Consider the following 17,238-nt stretch of genomic DNA (forward strand, 5'->3'; position numbering starts at 1 on the left):
TACAAAGCTGGTTGTATTCCGAGTAAGATAGAAAAAATAAGAAAATTCAAAAGGTCGAACCCCATTGGGTTTTAAAATCTTTGGTGTTAATCAGAATATTGATATTCTGCTAGTTAGGAAATAACCTGCTCATGATCTTCAGCGTCCTCTACGCAATTTCATGTTTCCAAGAATTTCCACCGTTGTGGTACATGATGATTATATGCTTTCCGGGTCGGAAACCAAAAAGACCAGGGCAATAATCACAGCTATTACACACGTCCAGAGTGTAGATAGCATCCATGCGGAAGTGGGAAGAGGCTCGATACTGGATTTGACTCCAACGGAAACGGCGTGGCAAATCACTGGACGAAAAATAAACAATAATTACCAGTTGGTATGCATAGAATACCGTGGTTCATAATCTTTTTGATGTGGCCATTCTTGCTAACCAATTCTGGTCATTCAGAATTAAACGATTAAAACTGATTTGGTTACACCAATTTTCCGTGTAGCTGCTATTTCCCTGGCTGCTAATTAATAGGCAGGTTCGAGAAACACATTTTAGTTCGACTCTTGGAAATTCTTTAGGTAATGTATATCGTTCTTTACCCATTTCATCAAAACTCGATTTGTACTACTGTATAGCAGTGACTAAATCTAATCAAAGGTACTGCTCAGTGCCGAAAGAATTGTTTGTTAAAAGTCCGACAAACTTTCGAGGTTTACTAGTCAGCACACAACCAGCACACAATCTAATACGCTAGGTTAAAGAAACACACAGCAGTTATTCTTGGGGTTCGATCACTCGAATCTGACTGTTTGTTCAGCGGCATTTCATTGTATAGTGGACAGCTGTCAATGGACCCAGAAGGACCCTTCGTTCTCGCGTGAGGGCTGGAGAAAGGGCCTCACATCTAACACGTGTCACGGAGTATCTAAGTTTGTCCACACAAGCAATTCTGATTCTGAATAGTCGCCACTCGAAGGTCATGTGATGACCGTGTGGTGTGGTTTTCGTGATTGAAGGATGGGTAGCGCTTTGTCTTACCTGAGTGAGTGCTAGTCAAAGCTTATCAGCTGCTTTTAACAAACGGTTGTGCTCAACTACTTACCGGAAATCGCGGACTGAGACTACCTGGTTTCATGAGATACGTACAGCTGGTCATTCCCAACAAGGATGAAACAGCTGTATGGCTTTTCAGTATAGTTTGGCTTCACTAACACGACGAATGCTTTTGGGAGAATCGTCAGTTAACTCATACTTTCTCGTTCAACAATTGAAGGCCCAGCTGAACGTTGTTGTTGAGCGGCCGTATTCAGGCTTCTGAAGTTTCCTAAATTTGATAGAGTCTACTCGCTGTCGGTGGACTTTATAAGCGGTGTACAATTAGAAAAGAAATCATCGACTTAATGTAAACTTATCTGGTGGATACGCACAATAATTGTTTACTCTCAAATTTGTAGCCTAAAATTGCTAATCGCAAAACAGCTGTTACATCACTGACATTTAGAGCATAAAAAAGTTGTGTGAATGAGTCACACACCAGGAATACTCAGAGGTTGAACCCTGTTACTCCATTATTTAGCGGTATTAAATCCAACCGTCTAAACACTTTTAAAAACATCATCAACGAGAGTATCAGCTGAGTCCCAGGCGAGTCCACATCGACACCGAATTGGTATGCAAATGGGTGTTTTCAAGCATTCTTCTTCTGTGCTTTCCCAGTGAATTTCAATTTTCATCTTTCCTCGACCGAATGTCTGAGCGTATTCGTTTATTATCATCAGATTGTTTACTTGACGCTCGTGTAATGCGGTTGTTTAAGCCGACAAAAGAAGTTGGTCACAAGCAATATCATCATAAACTGGTGTTCCATAGGCGTCTTTTGAATAAAGCATGAGATGAAATTTTGGTTGTGATACTTTGAAGAATGCGTCAATTGGTAGTGGCTTCGAAACACACACGGTTGTAGGATGAACCTAGCGGTCTAACATCACGCCGTGTCTGTTAGACTACAACTTGTTGCTTTATGTGCTATAAAAAAATTCCTACCTGTTTATTACATAGAAGTGACCATTGTTCTGTAGTATTCCCTGTTCTGGATACCGTTCAAGGGTCGTTTCGTGTCCCCAGTTATCTTTGCGAGCTTCCATTTCTTTACCAAAGCCCAAATAATCTATACCCATTTGCAAGTTCTCATTTATTATTGGGTAACAACAAAGGCAAACGTCTTAGCTGACCTACCTCAGTATCTGATTGATGTGAGTTCCCTGTTTTCATGGCTTCCTAAAATTACACCATCATTGTGTCACATATATTGTCATTGTCATCTATTGAGCCCTGTTAATGTTTCTGAAGAAATTCCCTGAATTATAAGTACATCGCTTGGTTTATATCGAAACACAATGGGAGCACACATCAAGTTGTGTTTACAAGGACGGGCACCAACTCAGCACTTCCAAAGTGACAGCGTGATTGCTCAACTAGAAGTACTTTCCAACCTTCCCTTCGGTGTCACTTAAGCAATTACTTGCTCAAGCACGCCGTTATGTATCAGCCAGCTCAACTTCGCACTTGAATAGCTACAAAGATTAGCTCCTCATGCGATCACAAGTAGTGGTATTTCTCGCTAAGACTGCCACATTGAAGCTTCACCCTTAATCATTCTGTGAGTTGCTTTCACTCAAAACACGTGTAATAGAATACCATGTAACTTCTGATTGATTAAGCGAAACATCGTTGACATTTTATGCGAACTGACAGTTCCTGCTTGATTTTCTTAGTAAATGCTTCACTTTTGAACCGCGCCAACACAGAAAAGGCTACAATGATGCACTTGTTTCGGTTTATATTTCAACAATAATGTTTTTTTACTGTCGAACTTCTCCACCCAATATTTATTGGACGTAAATTTCGAACAGGTAACTTTTACTTACACTGTTTTGACAACAGTTTTCTTGTAACCGCTGTTAGTCCTTACCTTCTCGTTTGAGCTTGGGTCATTGTGCGAATCATCCTCATATGGACATCTATAACTCCACTCGATGTTTCCCTGATGGGTTGCAAGTTTTGAACTCCGACTGTTTATTACACAAGGTATGCGAGCATAGTTTTTCGGTGTTTTGTCTTGTGCTAGGTTGGACAACCATGGAAATTGAGATACACCCATAGGTCCATGAAAAAACTGTCGTTGAAATTGATCAACCTTCGTAACACACTGACCAACTATTGTGAGCTTCGTGCATCCACAGACTGAAGCTGGCCCTTGTTATTCGAATCTATCAAACGAGTATCTGTTTTGCCCAACGTGTGAAAGTGGTCATATCCACGGAGGAAACCCTAACCTGCTATACGTTTTTAGTTTTTTTGCCTGACTGTTGCTCAGTGAAAGTAAGCGCTTTCAGTTCGACTGTCTCATAATTGTTTGGAAAACGGAGGGTTTGTGTTGCTGAGTGTCCGCTAGGCAGAAGTGCTTTATGTCAGTTGTTTTTATGGATAAAGCCACCTATTGTAAACACTTTCACATTGCAAGTAATCAAGAGTCACCAAAACAGGCCCTATATGCAAGCGAGATTTTGGGTGCGTAAATTGTGTGAAAAGAGAGCACGGTAGGTACTTGCCATTCTAGAGACAATCTCTTGTTTGCAAAAATAAACAATAAATATCTCTTGTCGGTTAAGTTTCTTAAAAACGTGCATGAGAACGGACAACAAGTTGAGCGAGAAAAGCAGATTTAGGACGCTCAAAATTGCTTGACAGATACAAGCCTAATTGGGAGAATGGCCGGCTAATATAACGACAAATATGTTATCGTAAAGTTCATGCTAGGGGAATAATTTGAGGTATTTTTTGGCATTAATAATTTTAAGCCTATGACTGCTCCAGCTCGTTTCCTGTTTATCATAAGACTGAATCGGGAGTAACATTCAGCTAGGGATGTGTCAGCATAAAAATCCGAGACATCTTTAAAAAAGTTATCTGTTGATTATTTTGATCTTGACGACTACAAGTTGTTATTCTGTAAAGGTATAGTTTTACATGTTGAGACATTTATCATCAATGGAATTGTGATCATGTCAACCTGTACTGCGAGGGAAGTAAACACAAAACATACGTATTGCAAAACGAGCCCTCACCCACAGTGATACTTCATGTACTTTAGGGGAAAAGGCTAATGACCAAAATAAATCTAAAACAGTTCGCTTAGTTTTATCGGTAATTCACACCTTAGGAGCAGTAAGTTTATGTCGTTCACTCATCGCGTATGTCCTTATGCATAACAATTCACTGAAGAATAAAGCACATTAGTCGAACTTACATCAAGTGCTGCATCTTGGAGCACTTTATTGGATGTCCTGTCAACCACGGACCGGGTTGTCAAGCACGCTGCAGTCCAATGTTCATCAGAAATGCAGTTCACTTAAAGTTTGACAGAACAAACACTTCTTACCGTTTGCGGTATGTGTACAGTATCCACACTCACCTCACCTTGGCTATTCTGCTTGACATCGTAAGCTTTCTCATCGAAATACAGGTCACTGTATGAAAACTTGGTTTGTGGTACGCATGGTGTGCACCTGTACAGCTCTGTCAGTTCGCTTTATCGTAGTTAAATCTACCTACCAAAATCGTCCGGTATGCATGAATACGCAACGAGATCCTTCGATTTTATGTTGTACTACATACATTGGCTGCCATAAGAAAATATTGGCGAAAAATTGTCATGGCCGTAAACAGCCAATTAAAATTCTCGGTTTCCTTTCGTCCAAGCCATTTGTTGTTGGCTAAAAACATTAAGTTCTTTTTGCAGTTTTTCATCGTATTATATCTATTCCTATATTAGTGAGGTCAGGCAGAAGACCAAGACGTTTTGGAATCAAGAAATCCCGTCAACCAGGTAGTTTTTACGCGGGCAAATCTTGCATCATATATCGATAATCCTGGTTTGCCAGGGCCTGCAGAATACTCAAATCGACCTAGTGATACGTACAATACTCTAGGTTAAAACATTTTTGAAAGAAAAAATTTACATGTGACATTCCTGTAAATGGTTAGCTTTTCATGTCCATTTTTGAGGCTCTGAGCCAACACGGTTGTCCTTCGACTTTGGAAATCAGTGGAGCATATAAAACAATGAATGCATTTCTTTAATGCGTTCAATCTCGCACCTGATCGGTATGCGATTTCCAGATTAGAAGTTCTTCTCTCTGGCGAATCCCACAATGAAATAAGAAGGGTAAAGGAGTTAGAAAACGAAAAAAACGTGAATGAATGGCGAGGGATGAGACTTACTTCCCATTGCCGTACAAATAATAATGCTGACCATCATTGGCTTGTACCGTTCTCCACACAGAAGCAGCAGCAGGAGGATGAGCAGAAGTGATGTGATTATCAAAATGCTGCCAATCACGCTAAATGCCACGTATGATTTTTGTTTTGCAGTTTCAGCATCTGCAATAGATAAGGAATAAAAGTGTGTGTGCATCGTGGAGTTGATTACGACCTACACAGTCCAAACGAGCGGAAAGTGTGTTTACTGGCAACTCCATTCAGACTGAGGTTTGGCCTCTTGCGATGACACAAACTCACCCCATAAAATGTAGCACACTTCATCAATAAAGTTAATGAAGTCTTTAAAAACAAGAGACGAAATGTTCTGATTGACGTAATTTGTATTTTTACGAAAACGGTAAGAGGAAATACATTGTTCTTAACAAAGTCATTTGATTTAAGTAGTTACGCCTTTACCGAAACACACTCACTTGCAAACCAATTTGGTTTTGCGAGATACTCACATGGAACCTAGACGAATTATTCGTTTATGATGTCGAAGTATTTTCAGCAACTTTATGAGTACTGCATTACGTCTAGTTGCGCCCTTCTTTCAGCCCTATGGGATTGGTTGTGGTGAGAGTCAACTGCCTTGACTTTGGAAAACAAATTGTCATTCCCAACCGGTCTCACAGCATTTTGTGGTGGTTGTATGTGTTAAATTGCGACACTTGAACGAAAGCTCCTTGAGGCTGCCGATTATTTTTATGTACAGGAAAGGAGGTGAGCATGAAGGAAGTGCCATACGAGTGTACACGGGAACCATAGAAAAACGGCATTTTCTTTGTTTATACCTTACATCGAACTGGATCCAACCTACGCATTTCTGCGTGCAAAAGACCAACATCTAAACCGGGACACTCAAGAGGACCGAATATTGGATCACAAAGAAAGAAAGAGGGAAATCCTTCGAGTCAAATCAATATAGGTCACAAGCCGGGACTTCGAAGGACAAAGGTCACTCTTTTTCTTTAGAGGAAAATATTGGTAGCTCAGGTATCGTAGATGGTGGTCGTTGGCTTGTTCGCTGAGCTGGGCAATTTGATTGCAAACGTTTCATCACCAATCGAGGTGACATCATCAGTGCGTTATTGTGGAGCGTAGTAGTGCGTAGCGGTGGGTTGGTGGTTGTGCACAGCCCATTTTAAAACTCGTGGAATGTTTGGTGGTCGTTGGCTTGTTCGCTGAGCTGGGCAATTTGATTGCAAACGTTTCATCACCAATCGAGGTGACATCATCAGTGCGTTATTGTGGAGCGTAGTAGTGCGTAGCGGTACGCTACGTCGTTTGCAATCAAATTGCCCAGCTCAGCAAACAAGCCAACGACCACCAAAGGTCACTCTAACATCAACCAGGTTACGACAGCTGGGGATGTCAAGGTCAAAGGTCACGTGGGCATCGGCGAATGAGGACACAAGGCAACGGAGCAACCAATGGAACCACCCGACTGAACATCTTATCGCGATCAAAGGTCATTCCCGGTTAGCAGCACGTATATAGTAACACACGTAACACTACTCAACGGACAACCACTAACCCACCACTACGCACCACTACGCTCCCCAATAACGCGCTGATGATGTCACCACTTTTGGTGATGAAACGTCTGCAATCAAATCGCCCATCTCAGCGAACAAGCCAACGACCAACTTACATACTATTTTTAAATCAACCATAAAATATTTCCCTAAACTTTACATCACTTTGATGTTACTATTTTCACTGTGAAGACACGTGGACGATAAATGTTCTCATCACTAAGAGGCGCCCAAAACAAGCTTGATAATGACTGAATCAACCCTTCTTGATGAAATGTCAAGTTGGACTATTTTTTACAAAACCGATTCCACCTTACAAATCGCTCTTTCACTATGACTTTAAGAACTCTATACTTTTTACTCACTGTCGGCGTCACAGGCAGTGATTCCAGGGCAGTTTTTAAAGAAAACATTTGTATGCAATATAACCGTAAGTAACTTCCTTTCGGACAGTTCTGTCCTAAGCATTTTGAATACTGGTAGATGGGCAGTTTATATCCGCCTTTAAATGGTAAATAACGGAATCTCAAGACTTGTAAGTTGATATGACCAAGGGCTCTTTAACTGAGCGCCGTTTTTATTTCGTTTGGGTTAGAAGGTACCGAATTAGCTTTATCGGATATCTCAATCCATGTCTCGTTTTCAAAACGGTAAGACTCTGAACACTCAGTAGCAGAGCACATGTGACTGAAGCCTGAGAATTTCAAGATGCTGAGTAGCTGAAGATTCTTAGCTTTGCTTAAGATGAAAAACAGAGCAAAGTTAACATCAAGAGGTTTTTTGTTGACAAGTTTCACAGTAAGATCAGAGGTAGCACACTTCGCCTATGAGGAATTGCAGTCTATAATTCACTGGAACATTTGGCAACCAGGTGGTTGTATCCAGTATTCCAGCTGCGCCTGAAGTAATGGAGGTTTACCAAACGTTTTCAGTATTTTCTTGACTTTATGCGAATTTTCAACAAGGACCATTTAATAAATCTAGTTTTGCAACTGTGGCCGTTTGTGTGGACATCAGCAACGTGTCAAGGACCATCTGTTCTGCCATCAAAACTGAGGTGGCTTGTTTATCCGTAGTGCAACACTACGTCCAGCATTGACTAGCTTAGGACTACCAACCATATTCCATCATGATTTCAATAAAAATACTACACTATCTATCCGAACAGTATTTCGGTGGTACCGAAGAGTGTAATATCGTTTTCGTGATCATATTATAGGTCACTGTAGCAGGTGGTATCCACTGGTTCTAAATCTTATTGTCGGAGTACACCATTCACGCTTCTCAAGTCTTTTCTGTTAACATAAACTTGACTGCCTAATTATCTCACGCACAGATCACACGGTGAAGTCCAAAGCTAGCGACACAACGTACTTTCAAAATCGTGGATCCCAAAGGCTTGTCATTATCATGCAGAGGGATGTATGTCTGCAGGCCACTTTTAGACTCCAACGCTAGGACTTTTGAAGGCCACAAGTTCTGACACTGGCTGCTTTTCTATCATTACTTACTCCTATGCTGTCGTTAATCTTTCACATTAGTTAGGTTTTTCACACTTTTGACCGACCGTTCAGTTCGGTACAACATTGTTCCCTCACTCTTCTATGTCCCATTATCCAAATATCTTTTGTTCCACCATACACTGTATCCACACCCTGTCATCATTTCAGAATCAGTAAAACTATTGATTACCTACGGTAAAACGCCCTTTTTACTTTACACAAAAGCTTTTTTGAATATTTGTTTACGTCAATGAGCTACTAATGTACGAAGAGATCTAGTTTCCCGGCACCAAATGTGACATCCATATTGTAAGGCTTTATACATGTATATATGATACACGTATGTGTAGGCTCAGTTCGCCATCGGTTTCCAAATAGAAGTGAAAGGACACACAAGCCAAAGCCTTAAGCTTATAAGCTTCCGTAGCCTGACACTTCCCAAGGAGAAGCTATCAAATCCAAAAAAAGAAATTATTCCCTGATATCAACACTTAGCATACTCCTTAATCTCAAAGAAACGACGAAAGTGAAACATGGATGGGTCAGAAAAAGTTCGGGAAACTAACGGGACTTTTTGAAATACACCTACTTAGAAACTGATTCGATTTCATGGGCGACTTAGCTAAATTCCAGCTGAACCAATCATTTATGATAATCTTTGTTATCTCAAGCATCTTACAAAATGAAACATAGTGGGATACTAGTGCGGCAAAGTCAGCCTAAGAAAGAAATACCTAACAAGATATTCAGTTTCCGGTTAAAGTCAAATTAATCGGCAGCTGAATGCATTTCTCTAACTGCGTACAAATTGCGTTTGAGTAAGACATGTGGTTGATGAAATCTCCGCATTACGACTACTTGGTGAGACGAGGGAGGATCATAGCAATCGTGATCTATTAAAGACTTTTCAGCAGTTTTCCACCAAGAATCCCAACAAATTTACTGAGAAACCAGAGAATTAGTCGCTTTTGTGTTGAGCCAACTTAATTAAGTGACCAGGATGTTTGGTTAAAGATGACTAACGGCACTCGAGCCCATCTTAATTAGCTTACAAACATGGGTTTGACAGCCTTTTATTTGACTGGTGAATAATGAAGAATAGTGAGGGATAACGAAGAATAACCGGCTGAGTAAAACTCCCCAGTTAAATGGCTTCCACCATCGAGAAACCGCAGGTGGTGTCAAAATTCAGAAGCGCCAGTTCTGCGGTCAGGATACTTGTTTTACTAGAGAGAAGGCCGTGTAGTAAATCTATGTGCTTGAACGCATTTTGCTTTGCCTGTCTGTTTTCGAATGCTTTGTTAATTTTGATACTTTGGATTCCGCCAAAAAGAGTAAAAGGAGGATGAAAAATTCAAATAACCAAAAAGATGACACGCGTCACTGCATACATACAGGATTTACAGGAAGGTTTCCGCTTTGAGCTTAGTAGTTTGCTTTTAATCACACCGAAAAGTTTGCGCCAAAAGTATTCGCTCTATCGATGTTGGAAGCCGAACCTGAGTCTTTTTAAAAAAAGCAGCAACCCTTGATCACTGAGGATGGACTGCACGGCGATTTATTTCCCGGGGATAAAAACGGAAGGGCTTTAAAAATAACATTGCGTATGCTGAATACTGCCCTCAATGTGGCACTAAGTACCAAATGAGTGAGACTCCACTTCCAAATAATCAAACATTGGACACCAGGTCAAAGGATATTATCCAACTTGATGATCCGCCTTGCTTTTGAAGGTTCTGCGACCCGTGTGGGGTATATCACAAAGTAACTTTTGCTACGGATTGCTGATTACTTTCCATCCTGAACACAAAGAGTAGTTTAAGCAATTTATAATTGATCCTGATAGATATTGCTCACCAGAACATCCCAACTGGATCACTGAGTTTGGTCTAGTTATTGATAACATTGCTCCTAGATGAAACCCCAAGTGGTGAAAACAACCACCGTTCTTTAACAATACCCACTCCCTGTCATCAAACTTGTTACGCCTGAGTGGTCATTTTGCTGCGGCCTGCTACTCCCCAAATAGTTCAACAATCTAGGACATTATCTACTTAATAATTTTGTTTTTGATTATTTTCCAGTTATTTTCCTTCTAAAAAACCTTATAGATTCATGTGCTTGCACTCGTTTAATGGGATCTTGCAGAGATTATGACTCCCTAGGCTTTAAGATAGTCTATCAGTTGAGAAGGCCATCAAGTTCTCAAGACCGAAACAATCTCCAGTACTGTGCGATAAGTTGTTACTTTCCAAGCAATAAGTGAAAAGTCTAAGATGTTCTATACCAATTAAGCACGTCGTTAACTCATTACGCATAAGATCTTGCACAAACGTTTGTCTTTCATGATTTCAGTCGCAGTAAGCAACACGTGTTCACCGATCCCAACCCTCCACATGACTTCCACGAACATTTTCGACTTCTTCAGGGACGTTCTTTACTGTCTTTATTGTTGATGATAAATATGTGACCAGGACATGTGCTGATGCTTCCAGGGCTTTTTCAACCTTTTGGATGTATATCCATGAATTTGACACAAAATTACAGCGTCATGCGAAAATAAACGGTTGCACTGTGTGCACGCACGTTCATTCCAAGTTAGCATTCGCAAGAAGATACAAGAAAATTACGAATGGACGAAGTTGTTAAGTTCTAAAGCTGTGCGACAACTCCACCGTCAAGTGAAATTCCTAAACAGAGTGGGTCTCTCTGTAAGACCAAAGAAATGACGAAGAAGCAACCGGGTTAAATGATGATATCACGTGCAAAAATCTACCTAAAAGTTCTGTCCGTTCACAAAATTCACATTCCGCAAGCCAAATCACTGTCGTTTAATAATTTACCGCTTTCCATTAAGTTGTTTAGCAAAATCTTATGGAAAACCATTGACAAAATGTCTCAGGACTTACAGCTGGTTGTTTAAGAGTGGTTATTTAATAAACACTCCAAAAAAGAATATTTGGTGAAAAAGCGACAAACCAATGAAGTTTTGAATGGAGTATTATGTCTGGATATTTGCATAAAAGTAATTTGCAATGTTTGGTAGTTCGGCCAAAAGGAGGCTTACAAGTCACGGAATTAGGTCAACAATAAGCAATTGTTGGTTGGTCATGTAAGAGTAAATACTTCCAAGCGCACTTACTGATAACACCGGGTTGGATCATGTACACCAACAGCGCTCACCTTCACTGTTTTTGCAGCGTTTTTCGTATTAGTTTTGGAACGATTTTGTGATATTTTACGTATTACGAGAAACAACTCTTCCAGATTGAACGGGTGACAAATTTAACCAAGTGAGCCGCTTCCAAGATCGCCACGTGCTTTGCTTACCCCGTTGAAACGCCTGACTGCATGGACTCAGCAACCATTTTGGGAGGCTACCCTTAACGCAGCACGGGATGTATTTATTGAGAAGAACTATAACATACACAAATACTGCGGTTCTTTCCTTACTTGCCTGATGACCGCAGAATCATCACGCTTGTTGTTTTGTTTGTTCTCCTTCGCGAAGCATTGCTGTCCTGCCAAATCAATCCAGCACACCCCCTGGTCTTAATAGTTGCCTTTTTAGCTTCCGCAGGCTTGGTTTTCATTGTAACTTACGACAAAACGTTTATCTGAAAACTATCCAACAGGAACGAATGAAAAGGGCCCCACATTATGCTGTCTTATTTTGCCACAGTTGGCGGTGCGTCTGAAATAATCTGGGTAGATACAGCAAACTGTAAAAGAATATTGTTTTTCAGACCACTCTGGGGTGGAAAGAATGACCTTAGGGATCCACGACAATGGTGACCAGCTGACCACCACAAACGACAAAAACAAAACGCAGTTCACAACCTTCCTGTGGTAATCCAGCAATTGATGTTGCTAATTTGCAAATCATTGGCAAACTTTTCGAATCTGAGCCCTTGTTGTCAGGTAGTTAAACCGAGCCAGAATAACAAGTCCCGGCCGCGAATTACAGCTCATCTGGGCTATATAAGTTACCTGACCAGTTAGGCTCAGTTGTTCAGTTTGATGTGAGTGTCACGAAATAGTATGAGAAGACAATAGAACTGGTTGCTATTGGACTATAGGAGCCAATCCTTTGTTATGCGTACACTGCTTGGAAGTGTATATCTTAACCTGACCTGTTGTTTTCCGTTAGCCCAAATGAATGACAAAAGTGTCATCTTTATCTGCATTAGCTACATTCCTTCTTTCCCCCCTCATGCTTGTATGTAATAGTAGGGGAAATTACTAAAAACAAATTTCTGCAGTACCAGGTATACCGCAAATAACGTTGTCATATTCGCCATTATTTGCTTGTCTTCTAACCATGAGCCATTTTCCTATAGTGCTATTCATTTCACAATGACCTTGTCTAGGAACCTCTTCGTCCAGCAGTATATCTTTTACAAAAAGTAACGACTTACAGTCCAATACCAAATGAGGGCTGGCCCGATAACACTTTTGAATTGTTGTTGGCAAGCGGCGTCAGGGGCTGTGCAATAACCACACTATGCCATTTTTCGTCCTGCTGGATTAAAGTACTATAAAGCACCGGTTAGATTGCGTCAAAGTACACCCATTTGCAAACAAGGCTGTTGTCATATAGAAAATCAACTAAACCACAGATGAATTCATCTTTTATACTACTCTTCAACTGAATGTGCTGTTGAAAGTCTGCCTCAGGCTTCGGTTCGCATGATAATTGAGATATCTCACTTATTTACTCAAGTGAACAAACTAGTAACGGAGTCGATTAGAATACAAGGACGGTTTCACCGTTCTACATGCCCGTCCCAGTTCCTGAGTTCCCATCGTGCCTAAACACTGTCCAATTATGGAAGAGGTGTGTTAGTTTTTGTTGATGGGCACTATCTGGGACATTTTACAGGAAACCTCGAGTTTCATTTTCGTCTTCGCCGTAACCGCAGGACATCACGGCAATCCCAACACACTCAAGTAAACGATAAACAAAAGATGAGTGGACCATTATAAAATCCGGGTTTTGAAGAAGTGAAGAGACAGTCACGCAATGGGAAGTACTACTGCAAACACCTACACTGAAGAATTAATTTATTTGAGCTAAACATTTTCCACTTGATATAAAACGTAATTGATCAAGCAATTCGATAAATGAGGACCACATTAAAATTCGTGTCATTTAGCATTTCTACCTGCTAGTCAAAGTATACAACTAAGTCAAGTAACTTTACATTTGAAATTCTGACTATTAGTTTGCTGTAGAGAAACTAACCTGGCAATTTCTGTTATCTATTAGCGCACATATCAAAACGCTTTGAAAAGCAAGTTGCTAACTAAATTTTGATTTGGTTTTACCTCAGTGGTTCTGGAAACCACATTTAGGTGCTTTTTTTCACTCTCACGTGACGATGATAAAGTTCTTCTAAATCAGTCAAGTTGTAACCTGGGCGATTTCCAATTTCTGACTGCGGTCATGTGTTGCAGTAAGTCACCTTGATATGACCAAATTTGGAAAAATCACCATATTACTGTTATTAACACGCTCCTGGAGGGGACTTCCGCGAATTTCAGGTATATTTAGGCTGATTTACGTTGATAAAAAAACAGTATATCAAATTTAAATTGACCCAATGATATAACCGGAATGCATTAATTTCCACTGAACCTCGACCCCTTCCGTTGATTGGGTTGTAATTATGTTTGGAAAAACGGCAGGAGGTAGAATAACTAACTTACGTAAAATTGTGGAATCGGTTGAGAGGCTAACAATACCGAGGATAACAGCGATTCCCAAAGTCACAGCAAACGTCATCCGCATGGGACTAATGGCAACCATTTGCTTCTTTTACAGTACAGTTTTTCTGTAAATTATTTAATAATCCATTTATTTCCGTATGAACGACAGTAGTCGACTTTACGGATAAATCGGCTCTCAGATGTGATTTCTCCTCATGAATGCGTTTGGCTGACTTATGGTAGGAGGAATATTAAGACCGCCAGCCATGTGGTGCGTGTTGGCGACCTGTCACTGTTTTGTGCAATCGTGACTGTTTTCGCTGCGTGGCGTGCATACTACATGATTACAGTTGGTATCGCATGATTATCGATTTGTGTCATCTATGCCTACATGTAAACGTGTCTCTCTGCTTATGTCTTTCGGGAGCTGTGCCATTCAAGTAACAAAGTTTTTCGTTCAACAACATACTCACTTTCTTTGTGGATAGGTATGGTAGATGTGTGTGCCGTTCAGTAACATTTGTCTGTATGTGCTGGTAACTTCCACGGCAGTTTAATCAACACAATGTTGTAGATGAAAACGGCTGGTTAAACATATCGTCTACTGACAATAAGCTTGCGAAACTGCAGCAGCACCGGTCACATTCTTGCGATCAACTTGATTGTTTCTCATTAAGGTAGAGACAGGGAATATGGTGCGAGTCAAGAATATTTCGTTAGTTCTCAATGATTATATACATCTGAACGTAAAATTGGTAACCAGTGTCTGCAACCAGGATATTTATGAGGATTGCAGAGTGATTAACTACAACATAACATTCTAGTTTCATCGGAAACTTGGGATGAACGAATTTGGGAAGCTGCACAAACCCAAATGCATGACTGGATGCCATTGAACAATTCACCGTCAAAATATACGGTGCTTTCCTTTAAAATCATCATCGACATCATTTGCAGGTATATGTCCGCATAATGGAAAGAAAAATTTGTGGTGATTTGGGAACTGGAGTTTTAAAGCTACCAATCTTTTTCAAACCCAACACTGAAAGCCAAAGTTGAATTGTATGCTCCGGCACCCTAGAACCGATGAGTTTTACTTCCTCCTAAAAAGTACTTTGTACTCATCAATATCACTCACAGCTACACATCAACATCCCATGTACTTCAAACACATTGAACATCAGCACTTTGGGGCATTTCGGATTCCTTGATTTCGGTGATGTGGCCTTGTTTATTCATGAATCAGGACAGTGGTTTTGTTAATAAATCACTTCCGTATTCATTCTTTAGTTATTATTTGTATAACGGGGTGTTATTCCTATTCTTCACGGGAAGCTTATTTCCATGCAGTAACCCATTAAACGACTCCATTTTTTCTCACCTTCTGAGCGGGGTTCAACGAGATACTGTCTTTCAGTTTACGAGTTCAAAATGCATGCTTTCAAAGGAACTTAATCTTACATCCAGGTTCTCTAGGCAGCAACTTATTAGCTGGGTGTACTCACTGCAGCCAACCGGTTTTAAGAATGAGCAACAAGTTTAAAAACGCAGACAGATAGAGGATAGACAATGGTAGATACGGGTGTTTTTTATCGGTTGTATCGGTTGACCAATACCATATGGCACGTTTCTAAAGTTGCGCTATTCGTACGGCCTGATGGACAGTAGATAACCAGGATTAGGTAAATGGTTCAGGTTTCGTTGAATATTCGAATTCTTTGTCCGTCACAGTCACACGATTGCCGAATACTCACTGGTAGGCAATTCAGCGATAGAAGTCTTCCCCTCATAGACACATGACTAGGCCTTGAAGTATAAGGATTGAAACCAAGTCGATAAATTGATGAATCGCGAGCGATAAACCGGGAAGCTTTCGTCCACCAGAGGGTGATGGCATATGGTGTGAACTATGGTTCTGTATCCATATTTGGATGTCTTGCTCTGCCTGGACGATATACAGCGATCAGTTATCCCAATTTAACTTTCTCCGAAATCACGCATAAACTGATATGCATAGCTTGAACTGGTTGTTTGCTTTTCCTTGATAAAAAGTACCACGAGCACTTATGCCATGCGTACGAACACTTATGCGTATACTGAAGACAAGACTCAACAGGTCCACGGACAATCAAGGGACCTAAATGTGACAGCACCCACCACGCACTTACATTACAAACCACTTTTCCTAAACTGAGTTCTGTAATCCATGCAGACTTGAGTTTACAAGTCATTTTGTTTTCTCTGTATCAGCACATCCATAACGGCCTGATCTTGTCTGCCACTGAAAGCTGAGTCATCCGTCCATTTTCCCCTATGCATTGTGTTATGTCTTATTGTATTATTAGAGATTCAACACTGTTCATTTTGTTTGTATTGGTTGTAGGTATTTGTGGGACTTGCAAACTTCAGGTTGAAATCACGCATAAACTGATATGCATAGCTTGAACTGGTTGTTTGCTTTTCCTTGATAAAAAGTACCACGAGCACTTATGCCATGCGTACGAACACTTATGCGTATACTGAAGACAAGACTCAACAGGTCCACGGACAATCAAGGGACCTAAATGTGACAGCACCCACCACGCACTTACATTACAAACCACTTTTCCTAAACTGAGTTCTGTAATCCATGCAGACTTGAGTTTACAAGTCATTTTGTTTTCTCTGTATCAGCACATCCATAACGGCCTGATCTTGTCTGCCACTGAAAGCTGAGTCATCCGTCCATTTTCCCCTATGCATTGTGTTATGTCTTATTGTATTATTAGAGATTCAACACTGTTCATTTTGTTTGTATTGGTTGTAGGTATTTGTGGGACTTGCAAACTTCAGGTTCACATCACTCTCATTTGAAAAGCCGTCCTACTGTTCTGACATAGGTATTCTGGTTAGTCCACACCAAAAAGAGCATGCAGTGAAGTCGAGCTTTGCTCTCATTAGAGCTCATTAGATTTCAGTAGTGGCTGATACCCTTGGCCGTGCCGGAGTTTGAAGTCCGGACATCCGACATGCGAGGTAAGCGCAGTACGACTAGCCCACCAGGGCACCCCCGAGGCATCCGACGTGTTCACTCGAGCTATGTGATTGGTTTTGTGGGTCCCTAGAGAGACGATCCAATAACTGTCTTGGTTGTGTTGATCGACTGAATTGTCTTTCAGGACTTCAAGCCAGGATA

At 40.7% G+C, this 17,238-nt stretch overlaps 1 protein-coding gene across 1 annotated transcript; it reads right to left on the reverse strand.

Annotated features, from left to right (window-relative positions):
* Positions 1–4: 4 nt before the first annotated feature.
* Positions 5–14,275, reverse strand: T265_05261 (hypothetical protein; the record flags this gene model as incomplete). The annotated part of the gene is made up of 4 exons (XM_009170230.1): positions 5–344; positions 5,276–5,434; positions 14,064–14,188; positions 14,246–14,275. 3 exons carry the CDS (start codon positions 14,161–14,163, stop codon positions 199–201), a joined length of 405 nt encoding a protein of 134 aa, XP_009168494.1.
* Positions 14,276–17,238: the final 2,963 nt, after the last annotated feature.

The sequence above is a fragment of the Opisthorchis viverrini genome, assembly GCF_000715545.1.
Source record: "Opisthorchis viverrini unplaced genomic scaffold opera_v5_97, whole genome shotgun sequence".
In the NCBI taxonomy this organism is placed as follows: Eukaryota; Metazoa; Platyhelminthes; class Trematoda; order Opisthorchiida; family Opisthorchiidae; genus Opisthorchis; species Opisthorchis viverrini.